The sequence below is a fragment of the Thunnus maccoyii genome, chromosome 13 (genome assembly GCF_910596095.1).
Source record: "Thunnus maccoyii chromosome 13, fThuMac1.1, whole genome shotgun sequence".
NCBI classification, from domain to species: Eukaryota; Metazoa; Chordata; class Actinopteri; order Scombriformes; family Scombridae; genus Thunnus; species Thunnus maccoyii.
Window position 1 is genome coordinate 16,825,858 of NC_056545.1, and position 22,581 is coordinate 16,848,438.

The 22,581-nt window shown below is 40.1% G+C and overlaps 3 protein-coding genes across 4 annotated transcripts in view; 2 read left to right on the forward strand and 1 right to left on the reverse strand.

The window, feature by feature from the left end:
* Positions 1-31: 31 nt before the first annotated feature.
* On the reverse strand, positions 32-3,807 carry rfc3 (replication factor C (activator 1) 3). Its single transcript, XM_042430460.1, has 9 exons — positions 3,619-3,807; positions 2,358-2,495; positions 1,968-2,035; positions 1,648-1,745; positions 1,252-1,433; positions 1,023-1,159; positions 829-927; positions 673-742; positions 32-553 (listed from the first exon to the last, which is right to left on the reverse strand). Exons 1-9 carry the CDS (start codon positions 3,703-3,705, stop codon positions 362-364), a joined length of 1,071 nt encoding a protein of 356 aa, XP_042286394.1. The 5' UTR covers positions 3,706-3,807; the 3' UTR covers positions 32-361.
* A 102-nt stretch (positions 3,808-3,909) lies between these two features.
* Positions 3,910-20,803, forward strand: LOC121909772. 2 transcript variants are annotated; one of them, XM_042430457.1, is made up of 6 exons: positions 3,910-6,971; positions 7,859-8,952; positions 12,198-12,332; positions 16,452-16,631; positions 20,056-20,086; positions 20,687-20,803. In XM_042430457.1, the coding sequence occupies exons 2-6, from the start codon at positions 8,014-8,016 to the stop codon at positions 20,704-20,706; spliced, it is 1,305 nt and encodes a 434-aa protein (XP_042286391.1). In that variant the 5' UTR covers positions 3,910-6,971; positions 7,859-8,013; the 3' UTR covers positions 20,707-20,803. The 2 variants fall into 2 exon arrangements, with proteins under 2 accessions (XP_042286391.1, XP_042286393.1); XM_042430459.1 differs by lacking the exons at positions 20,056-20,086; positions 20,687-20,803 and adding an exon at positions 15,430-15,489 and having other exon boundaries at positions 16,452-16,536.
* A 27-nt stretch (positions 20,804-20,830) lies between these two features.
* LOC121909771 (stAR-related lipid transfer protein 13-like) overlaps positions 20,831-22,581 on the forward strand; it is a 40,880-nt gene continuing 39,129 nt past the window's right edge. The window contains exon 1 of the mRNA XM_042430455.1: positions 20,831-21,008. Within this exon, the coding sequence (XP_042286389.1) occupies positions 20,924-21,008 (85 nt within the window). The 5' untranslated portion in view covers positions 20,831-20,923. The remainder of the gene's footprint in view (positions 21,009-22,581) is intronic.

Sequence of the window (22,581 nt, forward strand, 5' to 3'; positions counted from 1 at the left end):
TGTTAGGCCAGATATCCACAGAGGAACAGCACACTTTGTAAACAAGAACTTTATTGTAATGTTATGATGTACATTTTTACAAACGATTACCTGCTACCGCCACTATCAAAACTGCTATTTTAGTATTTAATATTTTACACCACTGGAGCAACAATTCAAGGTTTACACATTTTATAATAGTGCCAAGTTGGTGAGGTCAAATGTGTCATTATCACCATGATGCCTTAAAAAATACAGATGTAATTCTGATTCTTTAAGTCACTGATACAGTTGTTCGGGCGAAAAGGCGACATATCAGTAAACCAATAAGGGCGATTGAACCTTGTTGGGGAAAAGTATCTGTATTTGAGTCCATTCAGAGTCAAAACATCATGGCATCCAGACCATCTTCCATGAACTTCTTGTAGATGGCCATGAACTTGGCTGTGAAGGCCTCTAGGTGGTAGATAGCTTTGTTGCCCAGCTGCAGTCTGTGTTCGTAGTAAGCTGCCATGTGGGCCACCTCTGTCTTCAGCTGGCCATCGCAGTTACTCAGCAACTCTGTGACCAGGCCCTGTTGGACGATTGAATGAGGATATTCAGCAATTATAAAAATGATAACTCATTACCTTAGATATTACTAAAATAACCCTTTCAACACTTTGATAGGAGATGAGGTGTAGTGATCAGTACCTTCATGATGATGTCAGGAGGGATGCAGTGAGTCAGCAGCTCGTACAGCCGGGCTCGGACCTCCAACAACCTGGAACAGAAAAAGATGGCGATTCAGCATTAAAATATCCCCACAAGTCTGATTTACTCCTCTCTCTCTCTCTCAGCGTGGCCTACCTCTGAGGGCTCTGCTGGCTGACGATGGCGTTCGCTGTTTCTCTGAGGTAAACCTCCCAGTCCGTCTCTGGGACGTCTTGGTCCACTGAGAATGGATACCTGGGGAAGGTTAACACAGGCTAAATACGCAGATACTTTTCAAAGATGATATTCCACACTAAAGAAGAATGATAATAAGGTTTGTGCACACTTACTGCTGCACTCTGCAGGCCTCACACATCAAAAGGGCTTTGCGAAGGTTGCGGCCAGACTTCTCGCTGATCTGCTTGGCCAGCTCGGGTGGGAGGAGCAGACCCTCCTTCTTACAGACTGATGTTAGAACGTTACAGACCTGGAAAACAGGAAAAACACATTTCAGGCACTCAAAGATGCCATTTTCAGATATTTACTAAAGGATAAACTAAACCACTTAATCTGTTTTACCTCTTCTGTGCTGGGCAGAGGAACTCTGATGGCCAGACAACGACTCCGAATCGGCCCGATGACTTTGGAGGTGGAGTTAGAGTAGAGGATGAGACGGCAGGTGGCCATGTACTTTTCCATTGTTCGACGCAAAGCATGCTGGGCGTCCTTCGTGAGCCTGTCCACCTCTGTGAGCAACACCACTAAGAGCAAATGTTCCAATTATTACAGAGGGTTGCATCAGGGAGAGCTAATTCATAAGGAAATAATGATCCTCTGTTGATTGATTTTTTTTTATTGTTTTTAAATGGATGATTAAATAAGCATACATTTATTTATCCTGTTAGGACAGTTGCTCTAAAACATGGACCAGCCTTTACAGGTTGAACTGGCACAAAGCGATGTGTGTGTTTTTACCTTTAAACTCTCTCTGGGTGCTTGACTGAATCTGCTGAGACTGAGCCACGGTTTTAATCAGCTCTTGAATCACCACACGGTCCTGGTTTCCTGCATCACTGTACAAGACAGAACAAAATACTTAAGTCACATAATATATGATTTTTATGCCTTACCTCAACCATAAATACCTTTTGATAAGTAGCTACAGCTGTCAAATAAGGATAATAGAGTCAAAAGTACTTTCATTCTCTCTGAAATATAGTGAAGTAGAAGTATAAATTAGCAGAAAATGAAAAGTACAAGTACATCCAAACTATACTTCAGTAAATGTACTTTACCTTGCGTTTACTTCCAAGTGATAGTTGCTGGCTATTGTGTTGATTTCGATTTTCTTCTTTGAGGGAGCCTGGAGACAAAAAACACAAAAGAGTGATGTAACTAAGCCTAAATGTGTGTGTAAGTGTGTGTTTGGAACTGTGTTGGTTGACCGATTCACTGTCGGTAACAACAGTCCACAGTGCAACATGTGGATGTTTTTCATTAAGTCTTGCTTAAGTTGTCACAGCACACAGTCTCTGACGCTACAGAAATGTGCTGTTTCTAAGAGTGATGAGTTTGTTCTGTTTTAAGGGCACGTCAATATTCCTTTAGACATGGTTTTAGACAGTAGTAAACTAAGATTGAGGAGAAACTGCAGGTGTGTAGTATTTCCATATCGGCCCTCTCACCACGATGGTCTGGTGCTCAATGCGAAGCTTCTCCACCCCAGCTCCATACAGCTCCCTCAACAGGCACATGATGCGGGTCTTCTTCCCCGCACCCGATGGACCGTACACCAACAAGTGTGGGAAGTCGCCACATTGAACCTGAAACACACAAACATTCACAAAGAGGTTTTGGTTGATAGTTAAAACCTCACTGGACTACACGGTTTCATGACTCGACCACCACTGAGAGTTTTGGAGTAAAGTGTTGCTTGATAAAAATAAATAGTCACACTATATTCACAAAATCTCCTGGTGTAATAAATGCTTTCAATTATGTGTCATTAGGTATTTGCTCGGCTTCAGAATCGACAGGGCACATTATGAGATGATTCTAGTAATTAGGGCTGCAACTGATGATTATTATCATTATTAATCAATCTGCCACTTATTTTCCAGAGTAGTTGATTAATTGATTGTTGTTTTTTCGTGTAGAAACGTCAAAAAAAGTGAAATACGCCTATTTCAGTAGTCCCAATTGACATCTTCAAATGTGTTGTTTTGGGCGACCAACAGCCTCAAAATATAAAGATATTCAGTTTACTATCGTAAAAAAGAAACGCAACAGATCCCCACATTTGATATGTTACTAACAGAGAATTGTTGGCATTTTTGCTGGAGAAATGACTGAAATGTTGAATCGATTTTAAAATAGTAATCATGTCAGCTCCACAAGCAATCATGACACTCAAGACCAGTATTTGCTGGTTTGGAGTGGGACAACACTTGCAATCTGAGTTGAGGATTTTGATTTTAGAAACTGCAGCTTGACAATAAATGAGCAACACAAGGTCCAAAGTCCATCAAACCTGAACATATCCGCTGAGGAAGACCAAGAGACGCGGCTGAAAGCTTTGGAGACACCAAGTAAAGGGCACCTTGTGTTGTGAGTATGTTTTATCTAGCATTTGATGGACATTTTTCACAATTGTTTGGCAATGTGTTGATCGAATGATGAATCGAGGATGAAAACAATCGATAGTTGCAGCTTTATTGTGAGTCACGTTAATGACGTTAACTTACTCCCAAACAAGTGATATGATGAACAGTCAGTGCTTTGACTATTAAACTAGCTTCAAATGATATTTACACGCAATTAAATGAATAAAGTTATCAAAGACTGACCAGCACTGGAAATCATTTCTCTTGGTAACACAAGCTAAACTAGCTAACTGTTGCTGCTGTTAGCCTGAATAAACAGCGAGCATGAAGAAGTTTCTCTTACCAGATTTTTCAGCTGAACTGCTTGTTCTTTATGATAGTCTAGTTTCCCGAGGGAAGTCGGTCGATATTTGTCCACCCACAAACTCATCGCGTTATGAGTTTAGAGACTGTTATTGTTCGTGTTGACAGCAGACAACCTGCAGCTAGCTGCTGATCTCCCGCGAAATATCATTCACACAACCCGCGCTGCTGTTTCCTCTTCAGCTACGGCGAGTCAACGGGGTCAAAAATGCTGCAGGAAAAAAAAAAACTTTATAAGAGCTGGACAATAATGGAGAAAAAGTGCTTTCCATCGGTAAGTGGCAACATAAACAGCAGCCCTGTGACTGATAACGACAGACTGTTCGTGAATGCATTTTAACAGAGTGTTATATCATAATGTAGGCTACTAGTTTTATATAACACTTTTAGTAGCATTATTCTGCTGTGCAGTAATGTTGAAGGGACACACAGTAGCTGGATACCGTGGAGCTATCAGCTTCATATTGATAGATAGATAGATAGATAAATAGCAGCACAGACACATGGATGACTAATGTGTTTGACCAAAAACAAGGCAATAAAAACTCCACAGAGCAAACAAAGAGTAAAAAAAGACCTAACAGCCTAACAGGCAGCAGTAATAAATAATCATAAAGCACTTAACGTCACTGAAAAGCTTCACTGCAGCAGGCACAAAGGACCTCAATTGTTCTGTTCAACATCTTAATTATTGAATTTGTCTCCTCCAGCAGTCCACAAAGGATGACCTATAGAGTTAATCTTGCACGACCTATGTTGTTTTGTCCAGGTATAAGTAAGGATTTGTGCTTATCTCAAAAAAATACAGCACAGGACAGCTGTGGACACGACATTTGTGTTGTTGGGAGAAAGCCGGGGGCGGCAAGGGAGTTTATAGGAACCCAGCAGCTCCCTGGGGCCCCCTAAGAGGATAACCATATGTAAGGACAGTAGAGGAAGGATTGCATCTATTCTGTGTTGCAGCAGATATGTAGGTGTTTACACTTAAACAGTCTGATACCACCAAGGAATGTGAGACAGTTAATCCCATGCAACAAAAACTAAATATCACAATGTCACCACGGTGTCATGCCGTAACAATCAAGATGGTGCCAGCTGTCTTGTGGGTTTTGGTGAGGCTCATCTTGTGATTGTTAGTAGCATATATTTTAGTCTTCTTCCTAAATTTGTTGCTTTTTGTTAAGGAGTTCCAATTAGATGATCTTATACTATGATCACCTTCTTATCAACATTCTGTAGTTAAAAAAACAAAACAATGATGTTGGAAATAATCAATTCAGGCTCATATACAAACATCTGGTTCAGTCATTGAATATTTCCTTCACCACCAGATGAGACAGTGCAGAATTTTAATACCATGTTTGCTGTAATTCAGGTTGGAAAGGGCATTTTTCTTTGCTTATCTGATTCTATATGCATGTGAATGTTTGTTGTCAAAATTAGGTTTTGCTGTCTTTCATATTTCACATATTATCTACTGTACAGTACACACTGTCAAGATAATACAGCTTACATAGTGTTGAAGTATATCTGCAGCTAGTCTTTATATACATTTCATGTGCTTTTCTCTCAGTGGTACTCCCTCTTGACTGTGGAGTTTAAAAAAGACACTGTAATAGGTCATTATTATATTCCTCTTTCTTTTCCCATGTTGTTATATTGTGTCTTTGTCTCACCTTTTTTTTTCTTTTTCTTTGCCCCGCTTTTCTTCAACCTGACCCAGGTAACTACACCTCTCCATGACAGGAATGTTATATATGGAGGAGCGAGTCTCAGCAGGTTGGCGTAGCTTGTATTTAAATGCATGTTTGAGTTAAATTAATGTGCATCCATCATCACAGCCGCAATGTCGCACTGTGTAACATCTGGGGCAGGTCGGGGTTATCGAGTTCCCTCAGGCAACTTTTATAAAAATTTAGTTCATTCATAAGTATCGGTTCGATTCTTGTGAATGAGTGTGTTTTATTAACCTTACGACAGTTCAACTAGTATAATTCTGTACGATATTTTTAATAGTATGTCATATTTTGGGGAGGAAAGGCATTATAAAGGGTCACTTCACCCTAATACACACAACTTAATCTGGTTTGTGGTTTTTACATTTGAGAAACTTGATAAAACACAGACCTAATTGGGAAAATGATCAGCTGTCCATCTCCAAGCAGAAGATAACAGTTCACAACAAGGTAAATGCTAATATATATATATTTTTGGACAGATGTAATTTTGCTGAGTTTTAAAAAAAACTACTTAGACCTCTGCAAAAAAAGAGTTGATCTCCTTTGATTTGTATTTGGATGAATCACAGCCAGTATCTTTACACTTCTGAAGCTTTCTGGATAGTTAAATAACACTCAAAAAAACAAGTTTTACTGTGTCTGTGGGTGTTGAAACAGAAAGCATAATCAGCACAACTTCACTCTTGACTCCAAAAAGAAGCCTCCACCTTGACCAGATCTTTTCTCCCCAAGACCTCGAGGGACAAACAGGCCTCAACAGGCAAAATCACATCCTCAAGGTCTTCCCTCCTGACCAAAGACATTCCCTCCCAAAACATGAAATTCAATGTTTGCTGGCAAATGTGTGGAATTCCACAGTCCATCGACAGTTTTGTAAGGACCATAAGTCCTTCCTTGTTGATTAAGGCTCACAGCGGCTTTGCTTTAGTTACAAAAAGAATATGAACTGAGAGATTTGGAGAGGATAAGAACATGTTTAAAGCATTACCTCATGTGTTGTCGAGGAATGTACTTTTCAGGTGAAAAATCCTTTGCCTTGGGCCATATTATACAGCAGTGAGTGAAAAGGAGGAATGGGGAGGGAGAAAGGAGCGCCACAGACCCCAAGCCCTTTAATCAAAGTCTGCACGTACATCTGACTGTACGTGCAGCTATTTAATCAGTTTGATCATTTCTGCAAAATAACTTTTTATTTCCTTTGCTATTTCTGCATGATTTTTTTTTTTCTCCCTTGGACGTGCTTGCATTCACATGCACACTCCACACATACTCGATCTCTTTCTACACACACACACACACACACACACATGCACATACACTTACACACTTGTACAAATAGCTCAAACACCTGCCTGTGGAGCTCCCTGTCTTCTTGCTGAGGTAATGTAGGAGGGAAAAAAAGCATTCCTCAGCCCTTTCTTCTTCTCTCCTCCCCTCACAGCATTTCATGTCTTTTCAGAAGTAAACTCACTCTTTCTGTATTATCGGCGTCATGCAGCGTACAGTATAAGCACCGAGTTGCCTTTGCTGGATACTTCTCAGACTGCCGTCGGATGTGTTCTTGGATGACACAACTTCTGTACAAAAACATCTGGTATGTTGAAATCTTACTGCTTTTCTTTAGAGCATCCTTTAGTTACTAAAACGTTTTACTCACGAAACAGGTCAAAGTTACAAATGCTTCTCTATGCTAATTATTGAGAATTTACTGGGATTAATTCCAAAGTTATTAAGATACTGTACTGTAGTGTTTTTTTTCATAGAGCAGTTGACACATTGCCCACACAAAAGTGGGAACAAATAGCTCTTTGTTTGCAAGTGTGTAGTGATGAATGAAACTCTTGTTGGAAAGGATTTGTGTATTTACATATATACACTGGCTTTGTTTATAATAGAATTTTCAGTATTCTAACCAATTTTTTTTAAAGGACCCACCACTGCCTGTTTAAAAGACAAAGAAAACATGCCAGGCAAGGAAAGGGTGTGTTGGCTGCAGCCAAAAATATCCACCAGGAAAAAACAAGTGTTTGAGCAAAATACATTTGTCACAAAAAAAAAAATCTGACAGCTCCAGAGTGGTGCGCTGTAGGGTTCCACATATCCACACATTTGGATGTTTTCTGCTATTTAAAATGATGTCATCACATTTGGCATCTTTTTTTAAAATCTTAAAGCTTATAGTATTTTGGAAGTGTTACCAGTAGAATTTAAATCCTGAATTAAAATTTTAAACTATTACATGTTTAGAGAGAAAAATGACTGATTGGCCTTGAGAGAATGGACCTGTCTCAGCAGCAGTATCATCATTCTTAAACATTACGCTTAAGTCCATAAGCAAATCCAGACTTGAATCTAGACAGATATATTCATTTACAGAGATATATGATACTGTATTATGCATGCATATTCTTTATAGTGTGCACATGTGTAAACATGAATGAATTTGCCCAAAATGTTTTTCTCTCCTTCTCTCTTCGGCAGGTGTCAAAGAAATGTGCCAGGACATTCAAATGTGAGCCCAGCTGTAAATATCCAGTTGCAGCTTCATTTTAGTGGCTTTACCTGAACTGTCAATTCATCAGGCTCTGTTTAAATGAGCCAGCACTTTGCTTTCCAAACTAGAAAAGACTTAACAGATGAGGACTGGTTCCCTGGTGATGCATGAGGGTCCAGTAGCTACCTTGCCTGTTCAGCAGCAGCCTTACAGGCATACTTACCCCGAGGCTGTGGGTGACCTCCAAGGTCAAGTTCCCCTTCTGACTCAAACCTCCAACAACAAACTGAAAACCATGTCTGAACCTGCTCCTCTGCTACACTGTACTCCGGATTCCATGGCCAGTCATGTTCAAAGCTTTACAGGGAAGGAGCTGCAGATGGCCAACAGCTCCCCCTGTGATCTAACTAAGCCTGACTCAAAGCAGAATGGACACTGTGATTGCAGCTGCAGTTCAGACACGGCTCCTGGAACAGGTGGAGATAGGGAGGTGTCAAGCCTGGATTGTAGAGCAGCTGTTCATATTAACTCTCAGATGGAGGCAGAAAAATTGAAACATTGTGAAGCTACGTTACCTCAGCAGAAAGAAGGAAGCCCCTCAGAGGCCTCCTCTCCTGAGGAATTTCTTTCTGCCTTTTCACCAGGCCTGGATAACAGTTGTGGTAACCATCTGTCACCATCTGTGAGTGCACCAGAGGACTGTTCACTGGATCTGCTAAGAATAATAAAGCACAAGCCGAGCGCCATTGTATTCTGTGATCATGACTGTAGTGCTGACAACCAGGTGATCTTCCCCATTGAGAGCTCTGACGGCGGGGAGTCTTCTTCATCCACCAACGAAGCAGGAGAGGGTGACGACGATGAGGAAGACGACGACGATTTTTCGGAGGCCTTACAATATAAGGAATTCCTGGTCAGTCGTCGCCGTAGAAACTTGAGCAGGAACAGGAAGTGCTTGAGGAAGAGACAGGATGCCCAGCCTAACAGCACTTCTGGCTGGCAAAAGCCCACCAACAGGGGCAAACCTGAGTTCACAGGTAGCCAGGAGGAAGAGGATACACCACAGAACAATGGAAAACAGGTAAGAAAAACAAGACAGGAGTAGAGCGATAACAAGGCCAGAGACACAGGTTTCTCCAGCCTTATTCACTGTGTAGAAGAAAGCAGTTCAGTAGCTGCATGCCTGTGTTACATTACACTGCAAATAGATCTTCTTCACAACAAACATTTGACTTGAAGCACATGAACTACTAATAACATTAAAGATGGCTCAGTTTTATTCAAGTGTCCCAGATATGACAGTTTGACAGTGAGCCAGTGTAACTGATGTTATTATTTACACCTGTGCTTTTCCCACTATATGTCAAAATGTCTCCTATGAAAAAGGCCTATTTTTTTAACAGTAAAACCTACTTGCACCACTAGAGGGCAGCAATGTCAAATTGTTCTCACAGTAAATGCTGATTGTCCTTTAGTTGCTTGAAGTATTTTTTTTCAATTGAGGTTCTTGGGTGTTTTTAAAAGATTTTATATATTGTAAGTGTGAATTCTTGTGAATTTCTGAATGCTTCAGTACCATCTAGGAACATGTAAAGTATGTTTCAGTAGAGTAGCTGTGTGCAGACCCATTCCTGTATGGGTTCAGGCCAGGGGTCACGATAGCTCTTTGTACACTAGATCACAGTTCATACAACTTTGTTAAACTAACCAAACATGGATATTTTGCCTATTAGAGCATCCTGGTGGTCAAAGATGCATAGATGCAAAAATGCGTGCATGTACTGTACAGTAGTAGCAAGGTTTGATTCCAACTGTAGCATGTCGTCCTCCTCTCCTTTTTTCTCCACGTGTCCTGTCTGTGTCTACTGCCGACTATCAATAAAGGCGAAAATGTCTGTTAGTCAGATAAAAATACAAAAGCTGAAATCTAGAGTCCCCATACTATCTGCTTTTCTACGTATTCTACCGGCGATAAATGCGTTCACAATCATTTAAATTCTTTGGTATTTGAGTTTTTGGAAAAAAAGAAAACAGTGTGTTTATGTGTTTAAAAAAGGGGAATCCGAAAAAGGATTAGTTTGGCAGGTATACCTTCAATCATAAATTCTTCTCATTTTTTCCCTGGCCCGTGCTGGCATCTCCAGCTCCCAGCATGCTTCTGTGCCAGTAGACGTCCATTAGTGTGAACGTGCCCCTGACCGCGTTCTCACACCTGTCAGAGCGGCCCTCAGTCACAGGCACGTTCCCATAACAGTCCTCTGGCACACTGCACACTGTTCTCCACCGTTGGCCAGAAATGAAAGGATTTCTTCTCCCCGTGCTCCTTTTGTGATGGCGTTCTCAGCGTTTGACCAAGTAACTTTTAAAGTCACTTATTGACAGGCCAACGCTCATTTGAATACCTGTTGAGTCAAAGAGGCCCCATTGTGGTTCCACATTCTTGGAATATCTTGGCTCAGGCAGTTTCGTCACACTCCGTAATATGGGTAACAACTTTGCCAAATGAAATAATTTGAGGAAATTAAAGTAAAAAACAAGCTATCAAAATGCACTTTAAAATGTTAAAGTGGAATGAGTCTTGAGTTTGGTCTTAAGACAGTTTTTCTATTATTTCCCAGTTCTGTAGGTGCGTTGATCACTGGTCTATGGCACATTGTGTCATGTTCCAACCGAGCAGAGTTTGTCTGCCTAAGTTGAAATTTTATTTTTTTTCTTTCTTGAGTAGACAATAAAGATCTGTTTTAAAAATTGAGGTGAGACTTGATCGTAAAGATTTACCAGTTAGTCACTTCACTTTATGAATTACTGTAATTTAAACTGGTGTACTAAACTTAATAGCAGGAATGGCATCAGAAGTGAAGAAACTGCTGCTTACTATATCAAATTTCAAATTATAGCATACGTCCGCTGCATCAGAATAGACAACACCAATGGAGATTTACAGGTTTAAATCCAGTAGATTGTTGTGATCCTAGAAGCAGTTGTCCATGTATTTATTTAGCTGCAGTGACAACATAATACTGTTACATGCACTTCAAATACCTTTCACCTCAAAGAAGTAGAGCATACATACTGTATAGATCCAAGTATACACTTCTTTAGCTATTCATATTGAGACAGTAATAGGTGTCTTAGCCTTCCCAAGACAGTTCAAATAATGAAATGGGGTCTTGTAGCAGACATACCGTGATGCATTAAAAGCTTCATCCTCTGTAAATAGTTAGAGGGACGCCTATTAATATTTCATGAACTTTGAGAGCACTCTGCTGTGAAAGTGAGTGTGTCTGCGTGTATGTGTATGGTGTGCATTTGCGTTCACATTAGCACATTTCCACTCTGGGCCACTCTGTGTGTGCGTGTGCGCGTATGTTCATGTTTTCAGTCACTCATGCCACTGAAAAGCCTTCCACTCCCAGTGCTCTACCCTCGCCCCGCGTCTGTCCCCCATAGTGAGGGTAAAAATAGCACCCTGGTTGCACATAGACAGCCCTCTGTGTCCCTGTGTGTAGGAATCTGGAGATGTGGGGGCCATAACACACAGGAAATGGCTTTACTGCCAAGCCGTTACTGCAGATATTTTTTAAACTGGTCAACATGATGGGTTTAGGAATGGGAGTGGACAGAAGGGTGTGTTTGTGTGCGTGAGCGGGTGGGTTGAGTGGGTGAGGCACAAGCATGTGTGTATGCATGCATGTGTGTGAGTGAGGGGGCTGTTTTTGGACTTCAAGCTCCTCAAAGGGGCCCTATGTGCTGCTATCAGCCTCTGGGACTCTGGGATTGGCAGCAGAGCCAAGAAACAAAGCAGTTTGTTCATTTCCTGGAAGGGCCAGCGAACAAGTGTCTCAGTCAGAGTCCATGACCAATGGGTGGAGAGGGAAAGAGAGGGAAAGCGAGGGGTTTAAGTATGTGCATAACTGAGCTTTATGAAATGGACAACACATTTACATAACGTACATTGCTGTTTTTATATGTTGTAAATGCAGCTTATTCTTCACTGGCAGCTATCTTTATCTTTGGCCTTAGTTTTTCTCTTCTATGAAAGGCTTCTGTCTTTGCTGCTTTACAATAATCTCATTGAGAAGGTGTCACCTGCTCCATAGTGTGGGGGTACACTGTGTTCCCCTGGCCAGGCTGAAAAAGCTGTTCATCAGCAAAGAGCCTGGAGGCAATGAAGGTGGATGAGGAAGAGGTGTGTGTGTGTGGGGTTAGGTTCAGCAGACTTCTCTGAGACCAGCATAAATGAAAGGCCTGAGTGCAAGGTTAACCCCAGAGTTTGCCCTTGAGCCATATTTACCTGCATGTGTATCTTTTGACCCGTATGTTCAGGCTGCTGCGTGTGACTCCATGACCCTGCTGATGAAAAAGTTGGATCAGCTCCAAGACGAGATCCAGGAAGTCCAAAGCGCTAACCCCTCTCACTCAGACGTGACCAAAGCTGACCAGGAGCAACAGAGCACGATGGTAAGTCAGGGACAGTTAAATCAAGTCAAGTCTGATGTATTTCATGGTGCCTTAAACTGGATTGACCTAAAGCGCTTTAGTAGGACTAAAGGACATGAAAAAAACCACCTAAATGAACAAAATATAAAAAGACCATACCGCTTGCTGAATATAGAATTTCAGACTTATTCAGGATGTAATTTTATGCAGATGTTCCACGTAATGTTCTTCAAAGTATGAATCATTCGCTGAAAAGAAGACAATATCAAATTGACTGTTTTGAATGGAGCCTGAAGAGAGATTCAGTTCAAGACAAGAGATACATCAAATTTCTAACTAATCAATACAAATAGTTGATGATAATTACTTAAATGTGATAAACCATACCTCAATGGGAAATAATAGCTTTATAAAACAATGTCTTTAATATGAAAATTATATTCTTTTTATCACCAAAAATTGGGAAAACCACAAAGATTTTTATTGTCTTCCCTGACTGACATTACAAAGTTCACTAATTGTCCTGTTGTCACACTTCAAGAGGAGAAATGAGAGGACACAGTGATACATGTGAGAAGTAGATTTAAATGTGTGAAAATATGATATTACAACTTTGCATCTTATTTTCAATCCACACTCAGTTCAGATATTGACTTACACACTTGTAGATCTTTTCTTTAATGAATTCAAATTAAGGACACAAAAGTATTACTATTTTTTGAGTGGAGAACTTGCTTTGTCATAAATAATAACCTTAGAAGAGGGTACCTTCAGTATTTACTGTAGATCTCATAAATGGATTGCATCGACTGTGAAGTAAAATTAAAAATGGATGGCATGTTGTTTTGATTAGACTGCAGTGAAATTGTACCAAATTCTTGTTACTTTCAGTAATATATTGCTCTTTTTTTTTAAGACAAAGCTCATAACTTTAGCAATATTTTACATCATACCATTTGTGGCAACACACGCACGCACACACACACACACACACACACACACACACAAGCAAAACCTACCATTAAGTGATCATGTTAGACAGCATCCCTACTCTGGGTTTGCGGGTTGCCAGGCTTGCAGTCTTTCCCTCTGTTTAATATGGGGTAGATTAATTAGGAATAATAGTTTGAATGGTTTCCAAGCCTGTTGTTTTCCACCATTAAAGCCTTTTTATAAATCAGGTGGGTTGTGACTCGTCTGGCATCCAGCTGGAGGCAGCATTAATCCCCCAGAAAACCACAGATAGTAAGTGCTGAGGTCATACCAGTTTACTGTTATTTTATTGGTTCATTTAACATCATTTCTGGAAGAAGAACACAGTTGGTGGATGGCTCCTGTACTGTGCTCCTCTGCTTTCCTCTCACAGGGCATTCCAGCTGCCTCATTACGCTCACCAAGTGCAAATCTGGTAACCTCAAATAGCTCTTAAACCAACAGCACAGAACTTTAAGAATTCTTATAAAAAGGCTGTATTTAATCAAGCTAATCTTAATCAAACTGTCTGGCAAGCCAGGAAAACAGCAGTAAAACAGACATTTTTAGCTTCGTGTATCACATTCTCTGTCAACTATTTTTATATAACACTACGGGAAATTTCATTTGCAGTGAGGGTGGGTTTTTCAGAGCAACCCATCGAGGTAAAATCCACAATTCAACACTATATAATGATCAATTAAATCAAATAATTAAAAAAATTAAGATCAGTTAAGTTCTGCCTGCTTTATAGTGGAAGAAGAGATGAGCAGAGAGCCTGTTTACCCTAAAAATGTCAAATATTTATAGGGTCATAAAGATTAACTGACAGTCCAAAACTGTAATGCATGACTGATTATTTTGTGTTTGGGCAGTAAAAAGAGACCAAGTTTGGGTGCACTGCAGAGTGATAATGAAGTAATATGTGTTTGAATTAAAAATTGAATTTACCCCCTACCCCTTCTTCTTAAAAACCCTCAAGACATAGAAAATATTACACTTTCTTTTCATACTCTGCTGCTCTAACAATGAACTTTTTGTCAAGTCAGTGAGATATCTCAACAACTATTGGATAGATTGACATGAAACTGTGTACAGACATTCATGTTCTACAGAGGATGTATCCACTTTACTTCGGTGACCCCCGACCTTTCCTCTAGTGCTACCATAAGGTTGACATTTGTGGTTTAGTATGGATGAAATTTGGTACAGATATTCATGTTCCTCACAGGATGAATTGTAAACACTTTGGTTATTCCCTTTATTTCTTACCTGGTGCCATCATCAGTTCAACATCTGTCCAACTCTATGATCAAATACCTGCTAAACTAATGACATTCCTATCAGCTTCAGCTGTACTTCGTGTGTAGTGCAGGTAAATGTTAGCATGCTAACATGCTAAACCAAGATACACAGTAAGCGAGCATGTTAGCATGTTTACATTAGCATTTAGCTCAAAGCATCTCAGTGCCTAAGTACAGCTTCACAGAGCCGCCTGCACGTCTGTAGACTCTTGTCTTCTTTTCTGATGAATGACAAATTTGGAAATACAGTCACGCCAAAATTGTAAATTTAGATTTGAAATTCACTGACTTTCATTTTGAACTGTACTTGTTTTGGGGACACGGTGTCCTTGGTGATGTTATCTAACTGTAATTAGTAACAGCGTCATACCATCTCTATGATCGAAATGCTTTATGGGGTCATGAAGGGAATTTTCTACACAGGAAGGCTTTGTATGTTCTGATGAAGGGACACATGCATTTGTGGATTGGATACTTGGGAGGAAAAAAACCAGCGTACTGTTTATGGAAAAAAAAAAATGTCATTCCTCCTTCACTTTCAGTCATACACACACACACACACACACATACACGCACATCCATGTTATCAGCTCGCCGCTGAGAGCGGGAAGCACAGCAGCGGGTCTTTACAACTGAAGTGCGTAGGCCACAGTAGTTGAGTCATGAGGTCAAGCAGGGGTGGACTTTCCAGTGTTGTCAGTGAGCGGAGATACAGAGGGAACGAGGATGGACTAGATAACGGGGGGATTTTTCTGAATGAGAGAAGGGCAGACACATCATCAGCAGTGTCTTATATCTTCAATCACTCCACACCAACACCAGCTCCACTAAATACTCCACAGAAACCAAACAGAGATACAGAGAGCTGCTGAAGAGACGGTGACATGAAGACAGGGACTGGGGTAAGAGACTAGAGGAGACAGAGCTACACAGAGATTGATATTAAAGGAGATACTGTATTTGTTGAAGTTTAGCATAAAAAACCCCATTAATTTTGAGACATTACTGCAATTAATCTATGCAGACAAGACAATAAATGAGAAGAATGGGCAGCAGTTAAAATTGTATGTTAATCTTCTTGACAGTATTGTGGTTAAACAACAGAAAGAGAGTGATGTTCTTATAGTTCTCTGTTTTTTTACAATGGCAGACAAAAAAAATCATATGACAAAACAAATTTAAAAATGTATATAGTCTTTGGTGAAGCCAGAGATAAGAATTGGCCACCAAGCATCTTGGCCATGATGATATTTTTACAAATAATGTATAACAATTGAATTGATTATAAACTGATGCTGGATGTGGCACCATCAAAGAGCAGATGTGTTAAAGAAATACATCTTATTTTAAATCTAAGGCAAGTATTTGCCTTTTGGCTGACTTCTCTTACTCTTAACTTGAAACAAACATTAGCTTTAAAGCTGACAAGAACAACTTCACCACAAAGTTAACTCAGCAGCTGTTCTGCAGCTTTTGATTGTATCACATGACCTTCCTAAGCAGACAGAGAAAAATGCAAATTTCCATTTTTTTTCTGAGCACTTTAAGGATTTCTCGTGCATGTTGGCTTAAAAGTTACTGAATGGACCTTGTGATAAGAATGTCTCTGTCAATTACAGTTTCCAAGATCAAGGATGAAATCTCAACTTTTAAGCCAACACAGCTGAGAAGTCCTTCAAGTGCTCAGAAAAGAAAAAAAAAGATCTGTATTTTATGACAACTGGGGAAGATCGTGTGATACAATTGAAGGCTCCAGAACGGCAACTCAGTGGCGCATGTTGTTTTTGTCAACTGCTGTCTCAAAGGCCAAGAGTGAAGGCCACCTCCTGTGCCCCATCTGACTTCTTTTTCTCTGTCCTTCCAGGGTTCTCCAGCTACGTGCAGGAAGGTGAGCCGAGCCCTGAGTCAGGATCAGGGACCCTCCAGATCTCCAGACAAACCTGAGCCACTGACCAGGCGCCGCTCGCGCCCTTTGACCCGCAGCAGACCGCTGACCCGCTCATCCCTGTCGTCCCCTACACATCTCCATGCTCGACGGGCAAGGGTGAGTCAGACTGTGTTGGGAGCGACTGACAGTGAGCTTTATGTTAACAAATTGTGTGGTTACATGTTTGGACTGACTTTGCAATGATTGTCACATTCAAAAATGAGTAAGCACAGTGAGTGTTTCCGATTACTGCCTGCTAATCATTGACTACACATATGACAAGCTGATTGAAGGTTATTTGGACAGATACAGGGAGGAAATTGCGCCACAAAATTAACTCTCTGTCCCAAATACTTTATTGAATCACAAATGCAACTAGACTACAGTCTACTTCATCCTCTCCCACGAGAAACCCACTGTGACCTAGAGTTTACCTTCTGATTATATCATCAGGTTACCACTCTCAAGCTGATATGGTGTCTGTGATTTACCTCGGCTTGATCAGATTACAGATTCAGTTCAAACCTGCAGTCTTCCTCGCTCATGTCTCACTCTTTAGAAACAGCGTGCACAGCGGTTTTGGTGCTAAACAACATCTAACACTTTGCAGCTGACCCTGCAGACAGCTTCAGAGACTTGTCTGATTGATATAAATTGATCAGTTAACCGTCTGAGGAGATGTTTCAATGTCTAGCAAACTCAATTTATAACATCTCTGCAACAAAACTCAAAGCTTCGACCTGTTTTGCGCCGTATAATTTCAGTCAGTGAATTTTTGTTTTGTGTGCTGAAACAAAATGTTTGACACTGAACATGTCATAGCTGCTTTCTTTGTAAATACGTTGACCTCTCATGCCCTTTTTTTAATCTCTGCACAGTGCTTCTTACGTCTTCTTGTCATAAATTGGGAATATTTACCCATAACTCTTTCTTGTCTGACTATTTTTTTTTTGAAAACCTCAGTTTACTCTTTTCCTCCCTCTCCTCTATCATCTTCCTTTATCATCCTCCTCCTCCCTCTCTCTGGGCCTCTGTCCAGTAGGTATGTTCCCTGCTGTTGTGTAAATAAGGTGAAAGTGAAAGGATGAGCTCTGCTCCATTCAGCAGTATGCAAGGTCATTTTTCTCTCTGTCAGCACTGCGGCAACAACTGCCACAAATACCTTACTGCTCAACAGGTAGAACTGTCAAGGCAGGTGAAGGGAGACCTACCATCATTTATCAAGAATACATTCATCTTTTAAAGTCGACCTCTAAAACAATAATACTGGATTTTTCAATATAATATTATAAGTTTGCTCTTGACTTTGTGAATAGTAGTTTGATAAAACGCTAAAACTCAGGGTCTTTGCTACACTTTGTGCACTCCCAGGAAACATTTTTTGATGATTTGCAGGACCAAATTTAGTTAAGAATGTAATATTTCTTTTAGAGATTCCCATTATATCAACAGCTTTTAAATGATCATATTTCAATATACGGCAGGTCCTATATACATGTTGAAACGTCATTTTAATGCTGTTGAAACAGCAGCTATACTGTATGTGACCTAGAAATGTAAAACACTTTTCAACCAGATATATCTCACTTTCTTATAGACAGGAGTTGGCTTCTGCACAAAGAGGTACATGCCTTTCAGTTGATCCTGAAGTGTCAGAATTATTAGTTGTGTATGTGTGAGTGTGTGTGAGTGTGTATGGATGTGTAGGTAGAGAGAGCAGCAGGGGCCGTGGGATCAGACTGATGCTAAGGAGTGGGTTTGTTTTCCCCTAACCGTGACTGATATAGTACAGCTGTCCAAACTGACATGGACACACACACACACACACACACACACGGACACACTCACTCAAATTCACAGTGTTCTTCTTTTCTCTAAATTTAGAGCACATTTTGTATCAAAGGTATTTGTTCATTTTTTTTATGACTTGTAATTGTTTTCTTGATTTTTTTTTGTAATAGATGTGGACAGAATGTGACCAGAGTTTTATTGAAGAAAATTCAATATATTAGTCACTTTAGAGCATAGATTGAACCTCAGATCATAGATTGAACTTGAGAGGAGACTTGGAATGACTGGATGACTTGAGGTTGTAATTTGGAGGAGTTAGTAGTTTTGGATAATTCACCTAACTTGAAGTATGAAACCAAACTGCGGCGATATTTTTGTGCACCCCCAGACACTCACTGGCATGTGAAGGTGAGATGTGCGTAAGATAATGTAGCTATGAAGCCATCAGGAACTGATTACTTGGGGAGTTTATCTGCAGACTATTGATTTGCACAGAAGACTTGAAATTTGTTTTCTATTTCATAGTTACTTTTTGTTGAACCTCTGACTTTAGCACTAGTTGCCAATAGTTGACTACTACAGTATAAATTCAAACCAATTCTTATAGCTTAATGCTTAATACATTTGAATGACTAATGGTTCATTCTTGCTATTTTGAAAAAAAAAGATCTTAAACTTACCGATCAACATGTGAAGCAAAATGTAAATCATTGCTTTCATAGGAAATTCAAATATTAGTATTTTATTGTAAACTTGAATTGGCAGGTTGTTTGTTTAGTCATTTCCAGTATATGACCTCAGGGCTGAAGAAAACACACAGGAATCATTCAGACACATCTGTGTAACTGCAAAACTGCAGGTGCATCATTTGGTAAATCCCAGCTTCTGAAGATGTTTTGTTACAGTGTCTGTGTTGGCTTAATGTTTCACACACTGATAAGGAAATTAATCTGGGCTTCTTTGACAGATTTTATACAGTAGTTTGTCAATTCCTGTGGATTTAGGGACTTTTTAAGGAGTGCGTATGTGTGCAATGTTCTCTTCAAACTTTCATTTCCTGTGTTAATATTCCAGCAATTGAATATTTCAGTCATGTGTTGTTGGTGGATTTTACAATTAGAAAAAAAAAGGACACATAAAGCCTCACGTTGCTCTTGACCTCACATCAGGTATCATCATTTATTTTGATTAAATTCATATCCTCTTTTTCTCCTTCTCTCTTTCCCAAATCAGCTCTCAGACTCTCAAAGGAACACAGAAACACGCACAGAGACACACATATGCGGCCACAATATCATTGCCAATTTCCTCTAATTTAATTGCATCATTTATTATGATTTCAAGTGGTTTTCCTGAAGGCGAGTCGGTCTCATTCATCAGCGGATGTCAGCCAACTAAACAACATATCCCTCTAATGTGATTTTTCTTTTAATTTCGATGAATCTCAGGTTAAAATTCAAACAAATAAGCTGTTAGGGCATGATTGGTTTTCATATGATAGTGTAGCTCAAAAAATCTGTCTCTGTTGATTGAACCAGATTTGAAAATTGGGTCATTTTCCCAGCGTATCTGCTTCTGCTGTACACGGAGAGTTTGTATCAGGGAAACTGAGTCATCACCTTTGGCTGATATTGAGTTTACATTCTCCAGGGCTTGAAAGTGTTCATATGAGTCCACTAAGTGTTTGTATATTTTCTTACTTTTGTTTTGGTACTCACTGTGTATTTCTTCTCCTTTTTTTTCTTGTCAGGCTGCGGCAAAGATGACCAGCGGATCTGCAGGTAAGATGACCCTTAAAGTGTGAGTGTGTTTGTGTGTGTGAGGGGGGAGCCAGTCTGCATTCAGTATCCATTCTGTTGGATTGTTTGCATTCCCGCTTTGGGATAAAACTGGACTTCTGGGAATGTCTCCCACAGGATTCCCAGCTAGTATGTCAAACCTCAACCACCCAGAAGTAATGATATACTGTTTCTACTATAACACACACACACACACTCACACACACAGTCTTGGCTGTACACATACACAACACATGCATATTCAGGTGCATAAACACGGATATTCGAGCAAGCTCATATAAAAAACACAAACACTTTGCGCTTTGAAGTGTTGGTTTGGTGGAATTTGTTGTTTGATAAGACACATAAGCTTATCACCTCCTCACCAGAACAAAAACATTCTCATTAAAAATATACACTGTATTAAAAGGTACATCAAAATAAGTTTAATAATTAAAGGAACATTAATTTAATTTTTCCCCTTGGTGTTAAATTTTTCTCTGTTTTCTCTGGGACTCAAGTTCCAAGAGACTGTGATACAACAGTCAGAGGAGATGATTAATGAGTCCAACTCTGACCTCTGTCCATATCTCTTATCCTCAGAGTGTGTCCCTTTTGACTGACATGCACAGGCGTCATGGCGACTGTAGTTAAGTGCAACCCACGGAGATGTCTTGGCGACAGGGTCACATTTGCTGCACTGCGGGATTGTTTATTTTTGTGTGTTTTGTATGTGTCTGTATATGTGTGTGTGTGTGTGTCTGTGTGTGTGTACATGTAGTAAGAGATGGAGTGTCTCCGATGTGGCAACCGGGGTCACATTACTGTCAATGATAGTCCATGGAGGAGAGGTGCAGTGTGGGTAATGAGGCCCCAGAGGCTGCAGGGAGGTCAGAGGTGACGCTGTCAGCGGCATACGACGAGGGTGGGTGAAAGTGTGTGTGTTCGAGTAAAAAACATTTCATTACACTCTCAAACCACTACAAACACGGTAGCGCTGAGAGAGGAGTGTCGATTTGTTTCATTTGTTTGGGCTGTCGTGCTTCAGGTTTGTTTTCTCACTTGATTTTCTCCTCTGATACGAGGAAACACGTTGACAGAAACCCTGTCTAATCAATCAGTGTTTGTCGGCCTGTGTGGTCTGTGTCTTAGCTGCAAAAGGACAGGATGTGATACGGACATATCTCTGCTCACATAGTTGACATTCACTCTCCCTGTTTATCACTCTGCCAGATAAACAGGGAATTCCTCCCAGGACTGGTGTTACCTGTGTTTTCTGCTTATTTGGTTCTACATTTCTGTAATTATCCTCAACATGTGATGTATTTCTTTAGTGTGACAGTTTTCGTGAATGTCTATGGGTGTGTGTGTGTGTGTGAGAGAGGAAATGCGTGCCATGACGGTATGTGGTTTAAATCAAATCTGCCCTCCAGCCACCAAGGAAAATGATTTAATCCCTGCAAAGACGAAAGGATTTATGTCCAATACATTTCTTTTTTCTGGAGAATTAATATGCAATAACAGAGGAGTATTTTTATATAGATGCTTAATCGCTTTACATGATTTGAAGTTTGTTTGTATTTCGATCGCTTTCAATCTTCACCTCCATGGTGCCTGTGCTGTCTCGCCTCGGTCGTACTGCACATGTGCAAAAACTGATTTTTTGCATCTTAACTCTCTTCTAAAGTTGAATTAAGGATTAGGATAAGGTTGTTTCTGATGTGACCTGTCAAATAACTGTAGTGCCCTAAATAAAAAGTGTCTCATTGGTTTTACGCTCAGTCCTCATGCAAACTGCTGGTTAGGTTACTATTGTCCAACACTTTTATAAAGAAGGATGTGGTTTAAATCAGCTTACCAAACCAGTGAAGGTAGGTACAGTATAGTAGTACAATATAGTACAGTATATATTGTTGATGAGGACAAAATCAGTCTTGTACTGGTTTACACCAGCTGTTTGTAAATCCATCACTAAGTTCATGTGTTAAGTCTTTCTTAAGTTCTTAGTAAATAATAGCTACACTTCAGTAATGTGAAAATCAGTTGCTAGGAAACATCTGTAGCGCCATCCAATAAGAGGCAACCAACTGCAAAAACAGGAAGTCACCGTAGCATCAGAAGATAAACATAACTTCCAAAAATAACAGTTTTAAGGGCCAGAAGATAAAATAAACATAACTTTGTGAATAGGTATGACTGTTTTATTTCTATCTGCATTCCAGGAGAAATGTGTGCTTTAGCATTAGTAGCATACCTGTCAACATTGGGCTTTGAAAATGAGGGAGATTTTCCGGGACCCTAGCTGACCATAATTTTTACATTATGAAAAAGGTTTCCTCTCTCCCTTTACTGCCTTGTCTTTGTGGCTTCTTGGGCGCGCTTATGTTTAACAGACCTAGCCTGCTGGTTAATATCATTTTTCCCACCATGACCAACACTAAAGTCCACCCTACACACCTTGCAAAAGCCACAGTTGTTTCCAAACATGCTTTTTGTCA